At 44.2% G+C, this 14,754-nt stretch overlaps 1 protein-coding gene across 3 annotated transcripts in view; it reads right to left on the bottom strand.

Moving 5' to 3' along the window:
• Positions 1-936: 936 nt before the first annotated feature.
• Positions 937-14,754, bottom strand: part of FBXW10B (F-box and WD repeat domain containing 10B) — a 33,685-nt gene continuing 19,867 nt past the window's right edge. Inside the window, exons 9-14 of one of the 3 annotated variants that reach the window (XM_059381136.1) lie at positions 14,072-14,220; positions 12,981-13,123; positions 7,653-7,811; positions 5,356-5,624; positions 4,346-4,501; positions 939-1,936 (exon numbers count right to left, since the gene is read on the bottom strand). In XM_059381136.1, coding sequence (XP_059237119.1) covers positions 1,137-1,936; positions 4,346-4,501; positions 5,356-5,624; positions 7,653-7,811; positions 12,981-13,123; positions 14,072-14,220 — 1,676 coding nt within the window. In that variant the 3' untranslated portion in view covers positions 939-1,136. Of the gene's footprint in view, positions 1,937-4,345; positions 4,502-5,355; positions 5,625-7,652; positions 7,812-12,980; positions 13,124-14,071; positions 14,221-14,754 lie in introns of all 3 variants that reach the window. The other 2 variants (XM_059381137.1, XM_059381138.1) reach the window with 2 other exon arrangements.

The raw sequence follows: 14,754 nt of genomic DNA, 5'->3' as shown, positions 1-14,754 counted from the left end.
ACCAAGGAGAAGCTACCCCTTTGGATAGGACTTGAGCTCTCCAATGGGCTATAACTCCCATAGTGTGCGACACCCTTTTCAATTACCTGCCTGGTCCCTGACACCATCCTTGGAAGGTCTGAGTGGAAACATCAACACACTTGATATTAGTGTCCCTCTTTTTTTTTTTTTTAAAGATTTTATTTATTTGACAGACAGAGATCACAAGTAGGCAGAGAGGCAGGCAGAGAGAGAGGAAGGAAAGCAGGCTCCTTGCTGAGCAGAGAGTCGGATGTGGGGCTCGATCCCAGCATCCTGGGACCATGGGACCATGACCTGAGAGCCGAAGGCAGAGGCTTTAACCCACTGAGCCACCCAGGTGCCCCATATTAGTGTCCCTCTTTGAAGAAAAGATGAATATGGTCAATTCTGTTCCATAGACGTTAGCCCTGAGAAGGAAAAGAACACATAATGTTCTCAAATGCAATAGGTCTCCTTTTAGATTCTTAACTGAAGGGGTGCCTGGCCTGGGTGACTCAGTTGTTAAGCGACTGCCTTCGGCCAGGTCAGGATCCCAGGGTTCTAGGATGGCGCCCCACATCAGGCTCCATGCTCGGCGGGATGCCTGCTTCTCCCTCTCCTACTCTCCCTGCTTGTAGTCCCTTCTCTCGCTGCGTCTCTGTCAAATAAATAAATAACATCTTTAAAAAAAAAAAATAGATTCTTAAGTCATTGAGTTTCATCAGGCTTCTGTGCGAAAATACCAGGGAATTCCAGTGCATTCTTATTATACAATCCCATCAGTTCATTTGCTACCAGAACGATGGCACTAAATTGGTGGTGATGAGTGGTATCTAATTTCCAAAGGTCACTTTCCCATCACCCACCTGAAGCTGGATTTTCATAAGTTTCATTAACTGGTTACCAGTGGGACTACAGATGCCAGTCTCTCCCAGCAACACCCCCCTCCCTGCCTCTGTTTTCTTGATTTGATCTTACCAGTCTTTGGGCTTATAGGAAGATGATTAAGACCTACCTCCCACACGGCCAAGGGACAATCCAAAATAAACAAACAAACAAGCAAAACAAAAAGGACAAACACCAACATCCACTTGGGTTCTCTGTTTATTGTAAGATGTTCATTTCCCAAAGCTGGTTCAGATAAATACGTTTTGTCCAAGTTCAGGGGCTGCTGTCTTCCCTTGCTTCATGAAATGATTGATCGGCAGGCCTTTGATCTTCCTGATCCGGGCAGCTCTGCTGGCTTTTTCTGGACTGACCACGTCTCTGGGCTTTCTGGCCTGGAACTCCTTCATTTTGGCCTCCCTGTACTCCTTCTCCTCCTTTACGGTCAACAACATGAACTCGGTGTTCATTCTAAAGGGATCAAGGGTCGTGTAGAAGCGAGGTCGATCTTTCTTGATGGACTTGGTTCTCGTGCCCACGGGGGGAGCCAGCATGCGGTTCGGTTTAATGACCTGCAGGCTGGTTAAAGGGCTACAGCTACGCACTGTCCCGCCGACGGGGCCGGTCGCTTGGTCTTCTCCCTTAAGGCCACCAGCAAATCTGGGGTAGACGATCACAGGCTGGGGTATGGTGGACTGGACTTGGGGACTGTGCAAAGAGTTCTTCAGGTTGGGCTGCAGTTTCTGGATCTCCAGGGGAATACTGGTTTGCTTCACGTCGATGGGTGGGTTGCTATGTCGCAACCTATTAACTGCCTGTTGGACTGATATTCCTTTGAAATTCAGGACCTTCCTTGGGTGTGAAATTGAAGGTCCCCAGGCATCAATGACTTGGGTTCGAGGCCTCTGGGGATAGGCAAACTCCCCTGACTTATGGGCCCGCTGCAGGGCATTCACCGTGAGAAGGAACTGGTCGGGCGACATGGGGATTTGCCAGCGCTTTTTCTTTGAGCGCCTGATCAAGTCTCCAGGTGGAACTTTCTCCTCGTCCTCTGGGTTTTCAAAAATGAAAAGAAAACAAAAGCAAGTCAGAGTGTGCCATGAAAACTGGTAAGTAGTTATGCATGAAAGTTAAACCCATTCTTTTTTTTTTAAAGGTTTTATTTATTTTTCTTAAAAAAAGAAAGAAAGAAAGAAAGTCGAGTTTGAGGGAACACACCTCAACATAACAAAGGCCATATATGACAAACCCATAGCTAACATCATACTCAATGGTCACACACACACAGAGGAATATTACACAGCCGTAAAAAGGATGAGATCATGCCATTTGGAATAACACAGTAGACCTGGAGGGTATTATGCTAAGTGCAATAAGTCAGACCAAGAAAGACAAATACATCATTTCACTCATAAGTGGAATCTTTAAAAAAATGAATAAACAAATTTAAAAATCGACCTATAAATACAGAGCACAAACAGATGGTTACCAGAAGGAAGGTGATGGGGACTGAGCAAAATGGGTAAAGGGAAGTAGGAGACACAGGCTTCCAGTAAGGAAATGAATAAATCATGGGAATAAAAGGCATAGCATAAGGAATGCAGTCAATGATACTGTAATAGGGATATATATGGGGATACATGGCAGCTAGACTTGTAAACACACTATAATGTATAAACTTGTCAAATCATTGTGTTGTACATCTGAAACTGTTGACCTGTGTGTCAAATTTTTTAAAAAAGGAATTGTGATGACTCATTGTTCATTAAGATGTCTTTTTTTGTATAATAATCTATTGTGAATCTCTTTCCAAGTCACCGTATGTGGGTCCTCATGATACAATTTTTAGCTATTAGATAATATTCCACAGTATGAATTTTTCCATATTGACTTAGTCATTGCCCACTGGTGGACATTTCATTAGTGATCAACTTAAAAAAATGCAAATATCATTTTTACTTATCATATAAGCAAGCACAAAATGATTGGATAACACGTATTTGGGCATGGGTAGAGTAGGAGCTCTACGCATTGTTGGTGGGACTATAAATCGATATATCATTTTTTAAGGGTGACTATGGTAATATCTTTCTAAACTTCTTAAATTTTTATTTGTTTATTTTTTAAGTAACCCCCTCAAGGTGGGGCTTGAACTCATGATCCTGAGATCAAGACCTGAGCTGAGATCAATAGTCAGATGCTTAACCAATGGAGCCACCGAGGCATCCATCTAATTTTTTTTTAATCCAAAGAAAATTTATCAGTTATGCTAGTGTCCTCCTCTTTTTTTATTATTTAAAAACATTTTTAATTCCAGTATACTGAATATACAATTTATATTAGCTTCAGGTGTATAATACAGTGATTCTGTACTTTCCCCAGTGCTCATCACGTACCCTTGACCTATTTTACCCACCCCCCACCTGGTGTCCATCAGTTTGTTCTCTACAGTTAAGGGTCTGTCTGTTTTTTTGGTCTTTTTTTCTTTGTTCCATTTGTTTCATTTCTCAAATTCCACATAGGAGTGAAATCATACAACATCCGTCTTTCTCTTTTATTTCACTTAGCATTATATCCCTTAGATCCATCCATGTGGTTGCAAATGGAAAGGTTTCATTCCCTTTTCATGACTGAGTAATATTCCTCTCTCTCTCTCTCTCTCTCTCTGTGTGTGTGTGTGTATACACCACCTCTTTTTTTTTTCCAATTTTTTAAAATTTTATTTATTTGAGAGAAAGCATGAGTGGGAAGGGCAGAAGGAGAGAGAACCTGAAGCAGACTCTGCATAGAGTCCCAACACAGGGCTAGATCTCATGACCCTGAGATCACAACATGAGTCAAAGCCAAGAGCCAGCCACTTAACCAACTGAGCCATCCAGGTGCCCTATTATCTTCCAGATTTTTAAAGGCACTTTGGCTCAGCAATGCAACTCCTAAGACTTTACCCTACAGGCATACTGATACAGGTACATAAACATAGGTATATTCAAGGATTCCCATTGTTAGTACAGCCCTTTTAAAACTTAACTGTTTCACCCTCACCCTGAAGCTGGTCTCTCCAGGGAGTTTGATTCAAAGAACCACTATTATATTAGCCAAAAAATATTGGAAAGGCATTTTAAATCTATACCAAAATCTCTCTCAAAAACAACAAAGGGACACCCTATTCATGATGACACACCAGTCCAAGAAATGAGAAGTTTCAGTGGCCTGACATGGGAGGCAGGCTGTGAGCCCCAAACCGGAAAGGCACCTCTTACAAAGGTGTTCGTGCTGTGGCCTCAAGTTAATAAGGGGACAATTAAGGAAACCGCCCCCCCTTAAGAAAAGTCAGACATTTTATCCTTCCTGAATTCTCAAAGGGTCACTGATTTGCTGAAAAACTGGATGGAACAGAGAGAGTGAGCAATAGAGAGAGGGGAAGATGGGGTGTTGCCCCTGATCTGGAGTAAAATATCACCGTTCGTTGTATCTCCTGCGAGGGATTTTGCTTCCAAACTCTCTTGCCCACCATAAATGCCGCATACTTCCTTAGAAAGAGCGCTCACTCTCTTCTTGCCATCCCTCTGGGGTGATTTTGACTTTCTTTGACTTTTAGGTCCCTCTGAGAAGACTTCTAAATGAAGATTGGGGAGGAAATCATTGTAATTACATCATTCAATGAGGTCTAAATAATGGGGGCATAGCTGGTAATTTGGCTGATTCTCACCCAAACTGTCACCTTGTTGTTTGTTGTCGTATGACACTAGATAACCCAGCTGTAGCCTTTGGCTCCTGCCTTCCCTCTCACCCACTTTTTCAACTGACTGTCAAGCTTTACACATTATCTATACCAGCTGGCCTCTGTCCTCCAAAGAGAGCTGATCATTTGTCTGTGTAACATACCAGGATGTGACCTCTTGATGTTCTCTGTAGACCTGTGGATCGAGTTCCACATGCCAAATGCAGGACAGGTGAAAGGAAGGAGTCTGGATACTCTAGCCCACACCTAAATGATTCTTTGTGTCTTAAATGGCATCCCATATCACACACACACACACATTTCTGCTTCATACTAATATTTTCTGGGAATGCATGCTATCAATCAGGACTCTAGAGATAATACATTCTGCTTAGAACATTATTCTGTGGCATAGTAATAGCTTGTCTCTGTTCGAAGTAAATTATTATGTAATGTATGTTTGGATGGGGTGGAGAGTGTTGGTGGTTTCTGGTTTGAAAGGCAAGTACAAAGGATCAGTGTTATCTACTATACAAAGATTCTAGTATGTCTGGTAAACCCAGGCCTTGAAAATCAGGAGATTCTCTTGAGCCGGAGAACAGGATCCCACCTTCCTTAGTAGTAAGGATTTACATCATCAAGAAATCATTGGCTAAAATATCCTACAGAGAAGCTAGTCCCGCCACCACCACCACCACCACCTGCTCCATTAGGAACCACCGAGGTGGCCTGGGATTCAGCCCCCTTACCTGTAGGTGCCCGGGTGTCCTTCAGGAAAACTCGGGACCTGTATGATTTACTTAACAGGGACTCCTGGCCCACAGTTTGTTTACTGGACATCGAGTCCCTCGGGCTGAAAACCTGAGTGCTAGACCTGGAGGCGACTTCTGTGAGGTCATTTTCTTCCCTGTCCTCATCTTTATCTTTCTTCTTTTGTTTGGCCTGGTCCATGGAGTACTGCCACTTTATATTCTCAAACTGGAACATGAGAATATTGCTCTCAGTGTTGATCACCATCCTGGAACCGAAACAACAAGATGGCCCACAAAAGGCAAGAAGGCCACCACTGCCCAGCCTCCAAAAATGCATTTCCAGTACTGTCCCAACCAACCATAAGCCCGAGGGAACAGTGCCTGAGATGTGGCTGTACAAAGAGGGGGTGGAGGCTGTTAGGGTCTGGAGTGGTGAACGGTAGCAGTCTGGCAATGGGGGGGCGGGGAAAAGGGTCCTCTTGAAAATTAAGCAGGGCACGTATGTTCTGATTCCTTCACTTTTCAAGTTAAAATATTTTTTAAAATATTTTGTTTATTTATTTGACAGAGAGAGAGAACACAAGTAGGCAGAGAGGCAGGCGTGTCGGGGGTGGGGGGAATATCCCCGCCGAGCAGAGAGCCCAATGCGGGGCTCGATCCCAGGACCCTGAGATCATGACCTGAGCCAAAGGCAGAGGCTTAACCCATTGAGCCACCCAGGTGCCCCTCAAGTTAAAATATTTTTAAATGAATTTCTGTTCATAGAGTGAGTAACAAATCCCTAGCATACCCCAAGCAGAAAGGTTAGGGAATCTGTATATTGATGTCTTGAAATTCACTTTTTTTTTTTTTTTTTTTTAAAGCACAGTATCTAAACGCCATGTTTTATTGCTGTGATGGGGATAAAGAGTCTAGTGGGAGGGACTCTGCTCCCTTGCTGACCCTCCCATCTCTGTCCCTCTGTCCTTACACGGTCTCTGTGTATGCTCTGCATTTAAACAAAACAGCCATGCTTTATAAAGCAGGATGATTTCCATCTTTCTTAATGCACATGTTTATGCCCTGGTAGGAAAAAGAGTTCTAAACCTGAGCCCCCCAGCAGGGACCGCCAACCACCCACTGGTTTCTGTCATTCTCAAAGTTCACAGAACTCGTTATCTACCCTACTCTCTGCCTAGATCTCCTAGAAGTATAAAGGAGCAAGGGAGATATCATGTGTGGGTTCCTTTCTGTTCCAAAAGGCTGAATTTTAAGACCTTCACGGTTAGTGTAAACTCTCTTAAAGAGTGACTTGTTTGGGAATGCCTGGATGGCTCAGTCCATTAACCTGCTGCCTTTGGCTCAGGTCATGATCCCAGGGTCCTGGGATGGAGTCCCACATCAGGCTCCTTGCTCAGCAGGCCACTCTGCCTGCTTGTGCTCTTTCTCTAACAAATAAATAAATAAAATCTTTTCTTGATTAATTAATTAATTAAAAAGAAAAAGAGTGACTTGTTTTGGTTAGAAATGCTAGCATGGAATTTGGAGAATCATTCCGATGAGGATTCCCTTTCTGACTCATTTTTACTGAGGTCCAAAGGCAAATGTCTCTCTTCGGACGTCATAAAAAAGAAAAGGTCGGAGGTAAATTTTTTTTTAATGGCACTATTATTTTGAAACTGAAAAAGTGTCCCTTGATGGAGACTTCTTACCAGTCCTGCCCCTTTTAGATGGGAAATAGCCCCAGTATGGTTTCATTAAAAGGAATGCAACATGATTAGGAAAGATGGACGGATATCTCAAGGGAATGCAAAAGTTAATTCTATATGGGTATTTTCACATACTATCACCCTGAACCTAGCCTATGACAAATACAATATGACATACACATGGTCACAGTTCTAGTTTCTGTAAAACTCAGCTGCTCAGCTCTGCCTGCCCGGACACTGGACCCCCTGTTCCTACCATCCCACTTCCCACCTAAAGGTCTCTGTGCGTCAGAAGCGAGCATCAGAGATGGCTGGTCAGGGAACAAACGGGCTGCCCAGTTAGAGCAGAGCCATACCGTACTCACTGCCTGATTGTCCCAGACATCCAGAACAAATTCTGAGTGACATCACCTGCTTGCTAAGCTTTGTGCAACGTCCGATCTGCCCCCCACCATATGATTATTGACCCTTTTCCAGCCAAAATTGGAGGGTACCACGGCGCCCTCTCTCCTACTGCCAGCAAATGCAGGGCTGGCATCCCAGAGGAGAAGAAAATGATCCAAACGGAAGAGCTCACAGCCCTGACCTCCACACCTACCACCCTACCTGTTGCCCTGAATAAAGAAGGACAGCACAGGATCACCTCTGCCGTTGACTTTCATCACCTTCAGACAGTTCCCATTGAGGAAATTGTAAATGCGGATCTTGCCATCGGCACAGGCACTGATGACCCGGAGGAAGAGAAGGGCCACGTGGAGCACCTCCCTGGAAGGAAACAGAGCAACAGGCAGTACTTGTCTTCTGGGAAACTGCGTGGGTTTGTTTGTAGCTTGGGGGATTTTGTGTGCATGCCTGGGAACCATTGGTCATGACTGTGATGTCTGCCGTCACTTCATAATTCCGGATGTAAGCCATTAACCCTCAAGACATACTTGCGCCCTCTCCTCCCGTTCTGCTGTCACATTTCCTGCAAATTGGTCACAGTGCCCCAAAATGGCAACAGGCAAAGGTTTATGTCATCGTGGCTCTTTGTTTTGTTTTGCGGTGGTCTGATACATAGGCAGTCATGGTTTTTCCTCTTCCAGTTTGGTTCCTACTTACTGACTTCTCCAAAAGTCATGCAGAGAAGTACTTAATGTTGGGATTCCTTTTCAAATAGCATTATTGGGTAAAGAAAGAACAGAACAGGTGGGAAAATGATCATCGTTCTATGAAGCAAGAACCTGATATCTCAGCATTTTCTTTTGGGTCTTAAATTAGTGACTTTCAGGGACGCCTGGGTGGCTCAGTGGGTTAAGCCTCTGCCTTCGGCTCAGGTCATGATCTCAGGGTCCTGGGATCGAGCCCCACATTGGGCTCTCTGCTCAGCAGGGAACCTGCTTCCTCCTCTCTCTCTCTCTCTGCCTGCCTCTCTGCCCACTTGTGTTTTCTGTCTGTCAAATATATAAGTAAAATCTTAAAAAAAAAAAAAAATTAGTGACTTTCAGTCTTTCAGTGAAACATCCTGAAGAAACACCGTATCCAGGGATGAGACGCAGGTATTCCCTTTGGTAGTGACCAGCAGAAACAGAGAGAGGACCAGGAGACTTAGATACCTCCATTCCTACAACAGCTGCAGCCAAGTGGGACTCCAGACAGGCTGAAGTATTCAATTCTGCAAAATGTAATTACCCTATTCCTGTTAATGATACTAAAAAGTTGAATCTGCTGCCACCAATTAGTTGGATCTTAGTGCAAATCAAGTCCTTCAATCCCTGTCATCTGTACCTATCCAAGCCCCACTCACATGCTACCTTCTCTGTAAAACCACACTTAATCTCCATCTCCCCTTTCCCATACACACATGCACAAACTTCAGGCACACTGTAAGATTCTCTGGGGCAGAACACACATCCTCTTCATCTTTGCATCCCCAGCACCTAACACAAGGCCTAGCCCATAGAAGAAGGTCCTCAGTAAATATCTGTTGAAATAAATGGTGAGTATCAGCTCAATTGCAGAGTATGATCCTTGATACAGTGGGTTAAAAGCATGACATCCACCCCATACCATGTAGCCTTAGCCCTGATCAGATCCAAGAGCCAAATTAAGAAGTTTCAAAGACCCAACCACTAGCAAAATAGAAACAACAAAGACTTTGAAAGGCAGGAATATGCTTAGCATGTTCAAAGGACAGCAAAAAGGCCAATGTGGCTCGTGTGATGGATAGATCAAGTCATCAATTGATCACTCATTCTGAAGTGTAAAAAAAAAAAAAAAAAAAAAATAAGTGAAGTCCAACAAAGTTCTAGTTTTATTTCTAAGATGGAGATATAATACATTTATTGGTGTCTTAAATGCACTTTAGTTTACCTGTAGTTGGAATCCAGAGCTAGGAGAGATGGCCCTGTTGGTAGAAGGGTTTGACTCTCCTGTACCTCTATTGATTTTATGGAGCTGGACCTACACTTCTCATAGGCTCCTGTGGCATTTGATATTTCAGGCTATACCATTATAGCCTAGTAATATAATAGAGCACAGGCTTTAGGATCAGAAAACCTGGATCCAAACTTGGGTCTACCACTTGCTGGCTGCATAACCTTGAAAAAGTGACATGACTCTCAGTCTTTAGTTTTGTCTTCTATGAAAAGGAGGTAGTGATTTCTGCCTCAGAGGACTGCTGTCAGGATTAAATTAATGGAGGTATTTTTCAAACAGCCCAGTATCTGACACAATAATGGTTACTAGGAACCTGTCATAGCTCTGCCTGCATTCAGGTTTTCTCTCCGCCCTAAAAAGTCATTTCTTTCTTAAGTCTCCTTCTTTGTTCTTTCTTTATCAAAAGACACTGCAGAGGGGAGCCTGGGTGGCTCAGTGGGTTAAAGCCTCTGCCTTTGACTCAGGTCATGATCCCAGGGTCCTGGGATCGAGCCCCGCCCATCGGGCTCTCTGCTCAGCAGGGTGCCTGCTTCCTCCTCTCTCTCTGCCTGCCTCTCTCTGCCTACTTGTGATCTCTGTCTGTTAAATAAATAAAATCTTTCAAAAAAAAAAAAAAAAAGACACTGCAGAGAGTGATGTCAGAAAGAATGGTGGAAGAAGGAACTCCAAAATCCCACCCTTCCCTGAAAACAATGAAAAAACTGGCAAGAACTGTCACAATCAACTTTTTCAGAACTCTGGAAAATAACCAAAGGCTTGCAGCAACCCAAGAAGTACTCAGACAAAGAAGAATGGCTTTGTGTCAAGAAGAAGAATGAACTTTGTGGTATATTAACTTACCCAACTCCCATTCCCAACTCCCCAGCTCACTGGTAACCATGAAAATAACAGCCCACATTCCTGGTACTAGAGGAAACAGAACCAACCTCCTTCACAATGAATCATTTGACCTCTCTCTTGGCTTCCTGGAAGACTAGTTCAAAAAGCTTGTCTTTATTTTGCTTTAGTAGGAACTCACCCAATGCTAAAGCTGCTACCTGGGGAGTATTCTGTGAAGGCCTTGACAGTCAAATCTTGTAGTCACTGCTGCCTAAGGCAATAGACATCTGTTGGAGCAAGCAATACACTGACCAAAAAGATGTAATGTTAAAGCTGGGGAATAAAATGTCCATTAGGGCTTTGAAAAGTTCAGACACACTCCTGGGACTCTATGTGGCCATATACAGAGCTGTGCACACATTGAGGAAAGAACTCACTCTTAGCTGACCTTGATGTTCTCCGCGAACTAAAGTGAGAGCTAAGACAGAGTTGTAAACTGTCTAGCAGAGTGTTGAAAGTTTCCCTCAACAAGTATACAGAGCCCCTTGGCAAAAAAAAAAAAAAATGGGAGATATTTTATTTCCAGGTCTTCAAATAAACCTATTCCACTCAGTCACCACCACGGTAATAGAACAGAGACTTCAGAGGCCAAACAAGACAATACACAGACTCACTAAACAAACACACAAGAAAAGCCACAATAGGCAACAGTGAAAACAGACCCTGGGAATGGGGAAGAATTTGATTTCCAGAGATGTCCTATTAAAATATCCAAAATGCCCAGTTTTCAAATAAATATATAAAGTATAAAAAGATACTGAAGAGGGGTTTCAGTGGCTCAATAGGTTGAGACCTCTGCCTTTGGCTCAGGTCATGGTCTCAGGGTCCTGGGATCGAGCCCCGCATCAGACTCTCTGCTCAGCAGGGAGCCTGTTTCCTCCTCTCTCTGCCTGTCTCTCTGCCTACTTGTGATCTCTCTCTCTGTGTGTGTCTGTCAAATAAATAAATAATCTTTTTTAAAAATGGAGAAATGAAGATATTCCCAAATAAACAAAAACTAGGAGTTCACACTAGCAAGAAATGCTATACAGACTCCTTCAAGCTGGAGTGAAAGGACACTACTAGTAACTGAAATCCTCATGAATAAAGAGCATCAGTAGAGGTAACTACCTAGATAAATATAAAAGACAGTATAAATGTGGTTTATAGGTCTTTTCTTCTATCTCATTGAAAAGGCCACTACATAAGGCAATAATTATAAGTCTATGATGATGGATACACAGGATATAATCACCTATGTCATATTCAAAAGATGGGTACCAGTCCCATCATTAGAACTCTCCAGAAAGGCAATCTGCAAGTCGGTCCTCATTACCAGTCAATTAGAAGCACTTCCATGTGCACACCACTACTACAGATGAGTAGAGGAGGGGCCTGACAAACAAGAACATTGACCATGTCCTCTACATACCTATGGACTTGCTGTAAGTGTGAAGGGACCAAGGACCAATGTGAATGAGATATTGGGGCCGTCATTCAATGTCAATGAGAATGGTCTGAGAAGGTCTCATTGCTGAGGTGGAGTGGGAGGCTGGGAATAGATTATTTTCCAATAACTAAACTAAATCCTACAGAATCATGCTTGGAAGTCTACAATTTTCAAGTGATAATCATAAAGTTTGACTCTTGAATTTGATAATCCAGATGATATGCTAAGAAGCTCACTGATAATCACGTAAGGGTTGGATAATGCACCAAAGAGAAGCCTTGCCCAGCACCCACTCATCAAAGGTGCAGTCATACACACAATGAGTAAATATACACAAAAATGACCCAAATCCCCTTCCCACAAAGTCAGTGTGTGCTCAAGAGGTTCCTATGAAGATATGTGGAAATCTGGGGCCATATTTTACTAAATAACTATCCCAAATAGATCCCCTAGAAGATCCATTTAGTCTTCTAATCAATTAGCATAGCATTTTGTTTCCTAGAGTTTTTTATAGTGCCCTTAGGGGAAGAAGCATTATTCATGTAGTATATAAGAGGGACCCAGAGCAGCCGATAAAACCCATGCCCATGAAAGAACCATGAACTGACCACAGTATCCCTTCCAAGTAAGCTCATGTGACCTTAGACTACTTCTTAATTGGCTCCAAGCACCACCACCACCAAATTGGGACTGGAATTATAAAATGAGATCCATTTGCTGTCCTGGAACGGAATGTAGCCAGCAGACTTATAAGAAAGCTCCTTCTTTAAGCCTTTAAGTTACTTTTAAAAACCTTGGTCACCCTTGGGTGACTTTAAGCTTTTGTGAACACAAGCTTCCTGGGGTAAAGACCAACAAACTCCAAGTATTTTAAATTTCCTGGAACTGTCATTCTTTGGGACAGTTCTGCCAATATTCCTAAATTTAGTAGACAACGGATACAAACGTATCAGGTGTGTCACAAGCATAACATTTCAATAACTTCTCAAGATCCACATTGAGTACTGTTATTTCTTAAGAGAAATAAGTGATGGTGGGAGAGGGAATGGCCAAATGAGGGGGTGGGGCGGGGTGGGGATGGGGAACAGGTAGAGGGGACAAAAGGTCAGCAGAGCATGGAAAGGACTGATCTGCCAAAAACCAAAGTCTAGCTACGAGGGAAAAGGACAGAGTACCACCTTCATCAATGAGGACTTCCCTATACCTACTTTGGATGCTTGTAGGCCATGAGGCACCGCTCGTACTTTCCCACCATGCTCCAGGCCATAACCAGGCCATCAGTACTTCCCGAAAGGAGATGCCACTGGTCACAGCAGAGACACTTCACAGCTCCCTCGTGGCCACTGAGAGTCTGCAAGAAAAGAGGCCTTTTTTCAGCCCTCTTCAACTCAGATAGTGAGTCCTCCAAGGGCCCAAGCTGGAGGTGTCTTTCGAGGAACTGCAAAGCCACCCTCCAGCAATCCATGACTGCCACCTGAGCCGACTTCACTTTTGTTCTAAGAAGGCTAGTGGTGTCCATGCCCCTCCCCCCAGAGCTCCCTCTCCCCGCTGAAAGAAGAATGTGGTCAGGGAGAGGCCTTGCTCCTGGTGGGTCTTTGGCTGGGGCAGGCCTCATCTTCCTGGAGTACCAGAGGCCAAAATCCACCATCCTCTGCTGCCACACGGCATAGGGTCAGGCGTTCCATCCCTAGCTCCTTGCCAAGATCAGAGGACGCCTGGGACACCCCTGCACCTATAACTGCTGATTAGGCCATGGGGACAAGACAGATGGGAAACAGTCCATCAGCCAGGCCAGCAGCTTCTCATTTTGCCCCTGTGTTCCCGGTACCAACGGATCTCACCACCACCCACTAGGGCCATGGGAGTTCAAATCCAGAGATATTTTTTTACATGTGAACATTCAATCGTTTTCACGACAGCAGATGTTCTCTTTTTACCACAGAATTAAGGAGGAGAACCACTGTGACTTTCTCCATTCCCTTACCCATGCAAGAGTCAGGGTAAAATGTTCTGGAGAAGGAAAAGTCACTTTACTTCTGCTGCCATGAAAAGACCCTGAGTCCGTATACCATGCTGAGTCAGAACATAGCCTCTACCACCACCTCCATGACATGATCCCTGACACTCCACTGAGTCAGAATGCCCCTTTTTTGGGGGGAGCTCTTCAGGACCCTCCTTTTGGTGACCATAAGTTGGTAGCTTTATGGTGGTGTGGGGAGCCCTCTGGGGGAGACCCTAAGTTTCCTCCAATCCATCATCACCAGTACCCCATTGTTCCGAGAGCCCACCACCCTCTCACCTTTACCAACTGGGCCGAGACAATGTGCCACACTTTGACTAACCCTCGCTCACAGCTGCTCACGATGTAGGTGTCATTGATCTTGGTGGCCAAGATGGGGTCTTTGTGTTTAAATGTCTTCAGACACTTCCCTGTCTCTATATCCCACTCTGAGAGGGAGGCAGAAAGAGAAGGGGCATGAAAGCAGGTTACAGTGGAGTTCTGGACCCCGTCACCGAAGCCAAGCCCATCAAGTCAGACCCTAGAAGTCTGTCGCCTGGCCCACCATCCCTGTAGGCTCACCAACAGCTCCGTGAGTCTGCAACACAGAGCTCCCTGACTATGGGCTCCTGGGGAAGCCACCATTCATAGACCTTGGCTCCAACCCTAGAACTCAGTGTTAGGGTCCAAGTGCCAGACATCTCCTCCCTAATAAGGCTCCTTCTTGAGCCTACAAAATACTTGCTATTGAGTGGATTTCAGGAAAATCATGGCATATGTTCCGTGGCACCATGCTTTCCAGACGCTGTTCTCCTGACTCACCCCTTCTAGCTCCAAAAGCAAAGAAAGCTGTCTATCCTTATTTACATTTTAAAGTATCTTTGAATCTGACTCTTGGATTTTACTAACTGACAGATTGTTAGAGCTGAGCAGGCTTAATGGTGCTTCTACATAGACAGTAATAGGGCAACTGCCTAGCACAC

The sequence above is a fragment of the Mustela nigripes genome, chromosome 16 (assembly GCF_022355385.1).
Source record: "Mustela nigripes isolate SB6536 chromosome 16, MUSNIG.SB6536, whole genome shotgun sequence".
NCBI lineage: Eukaryota > Metazoa > Chordata > Mammalia > Carnivora > Mustelidae > Mustela > Mustela nigripes.
This window is presented reverse-complemented; position numbering and strand designations above follow the sequence as displayed.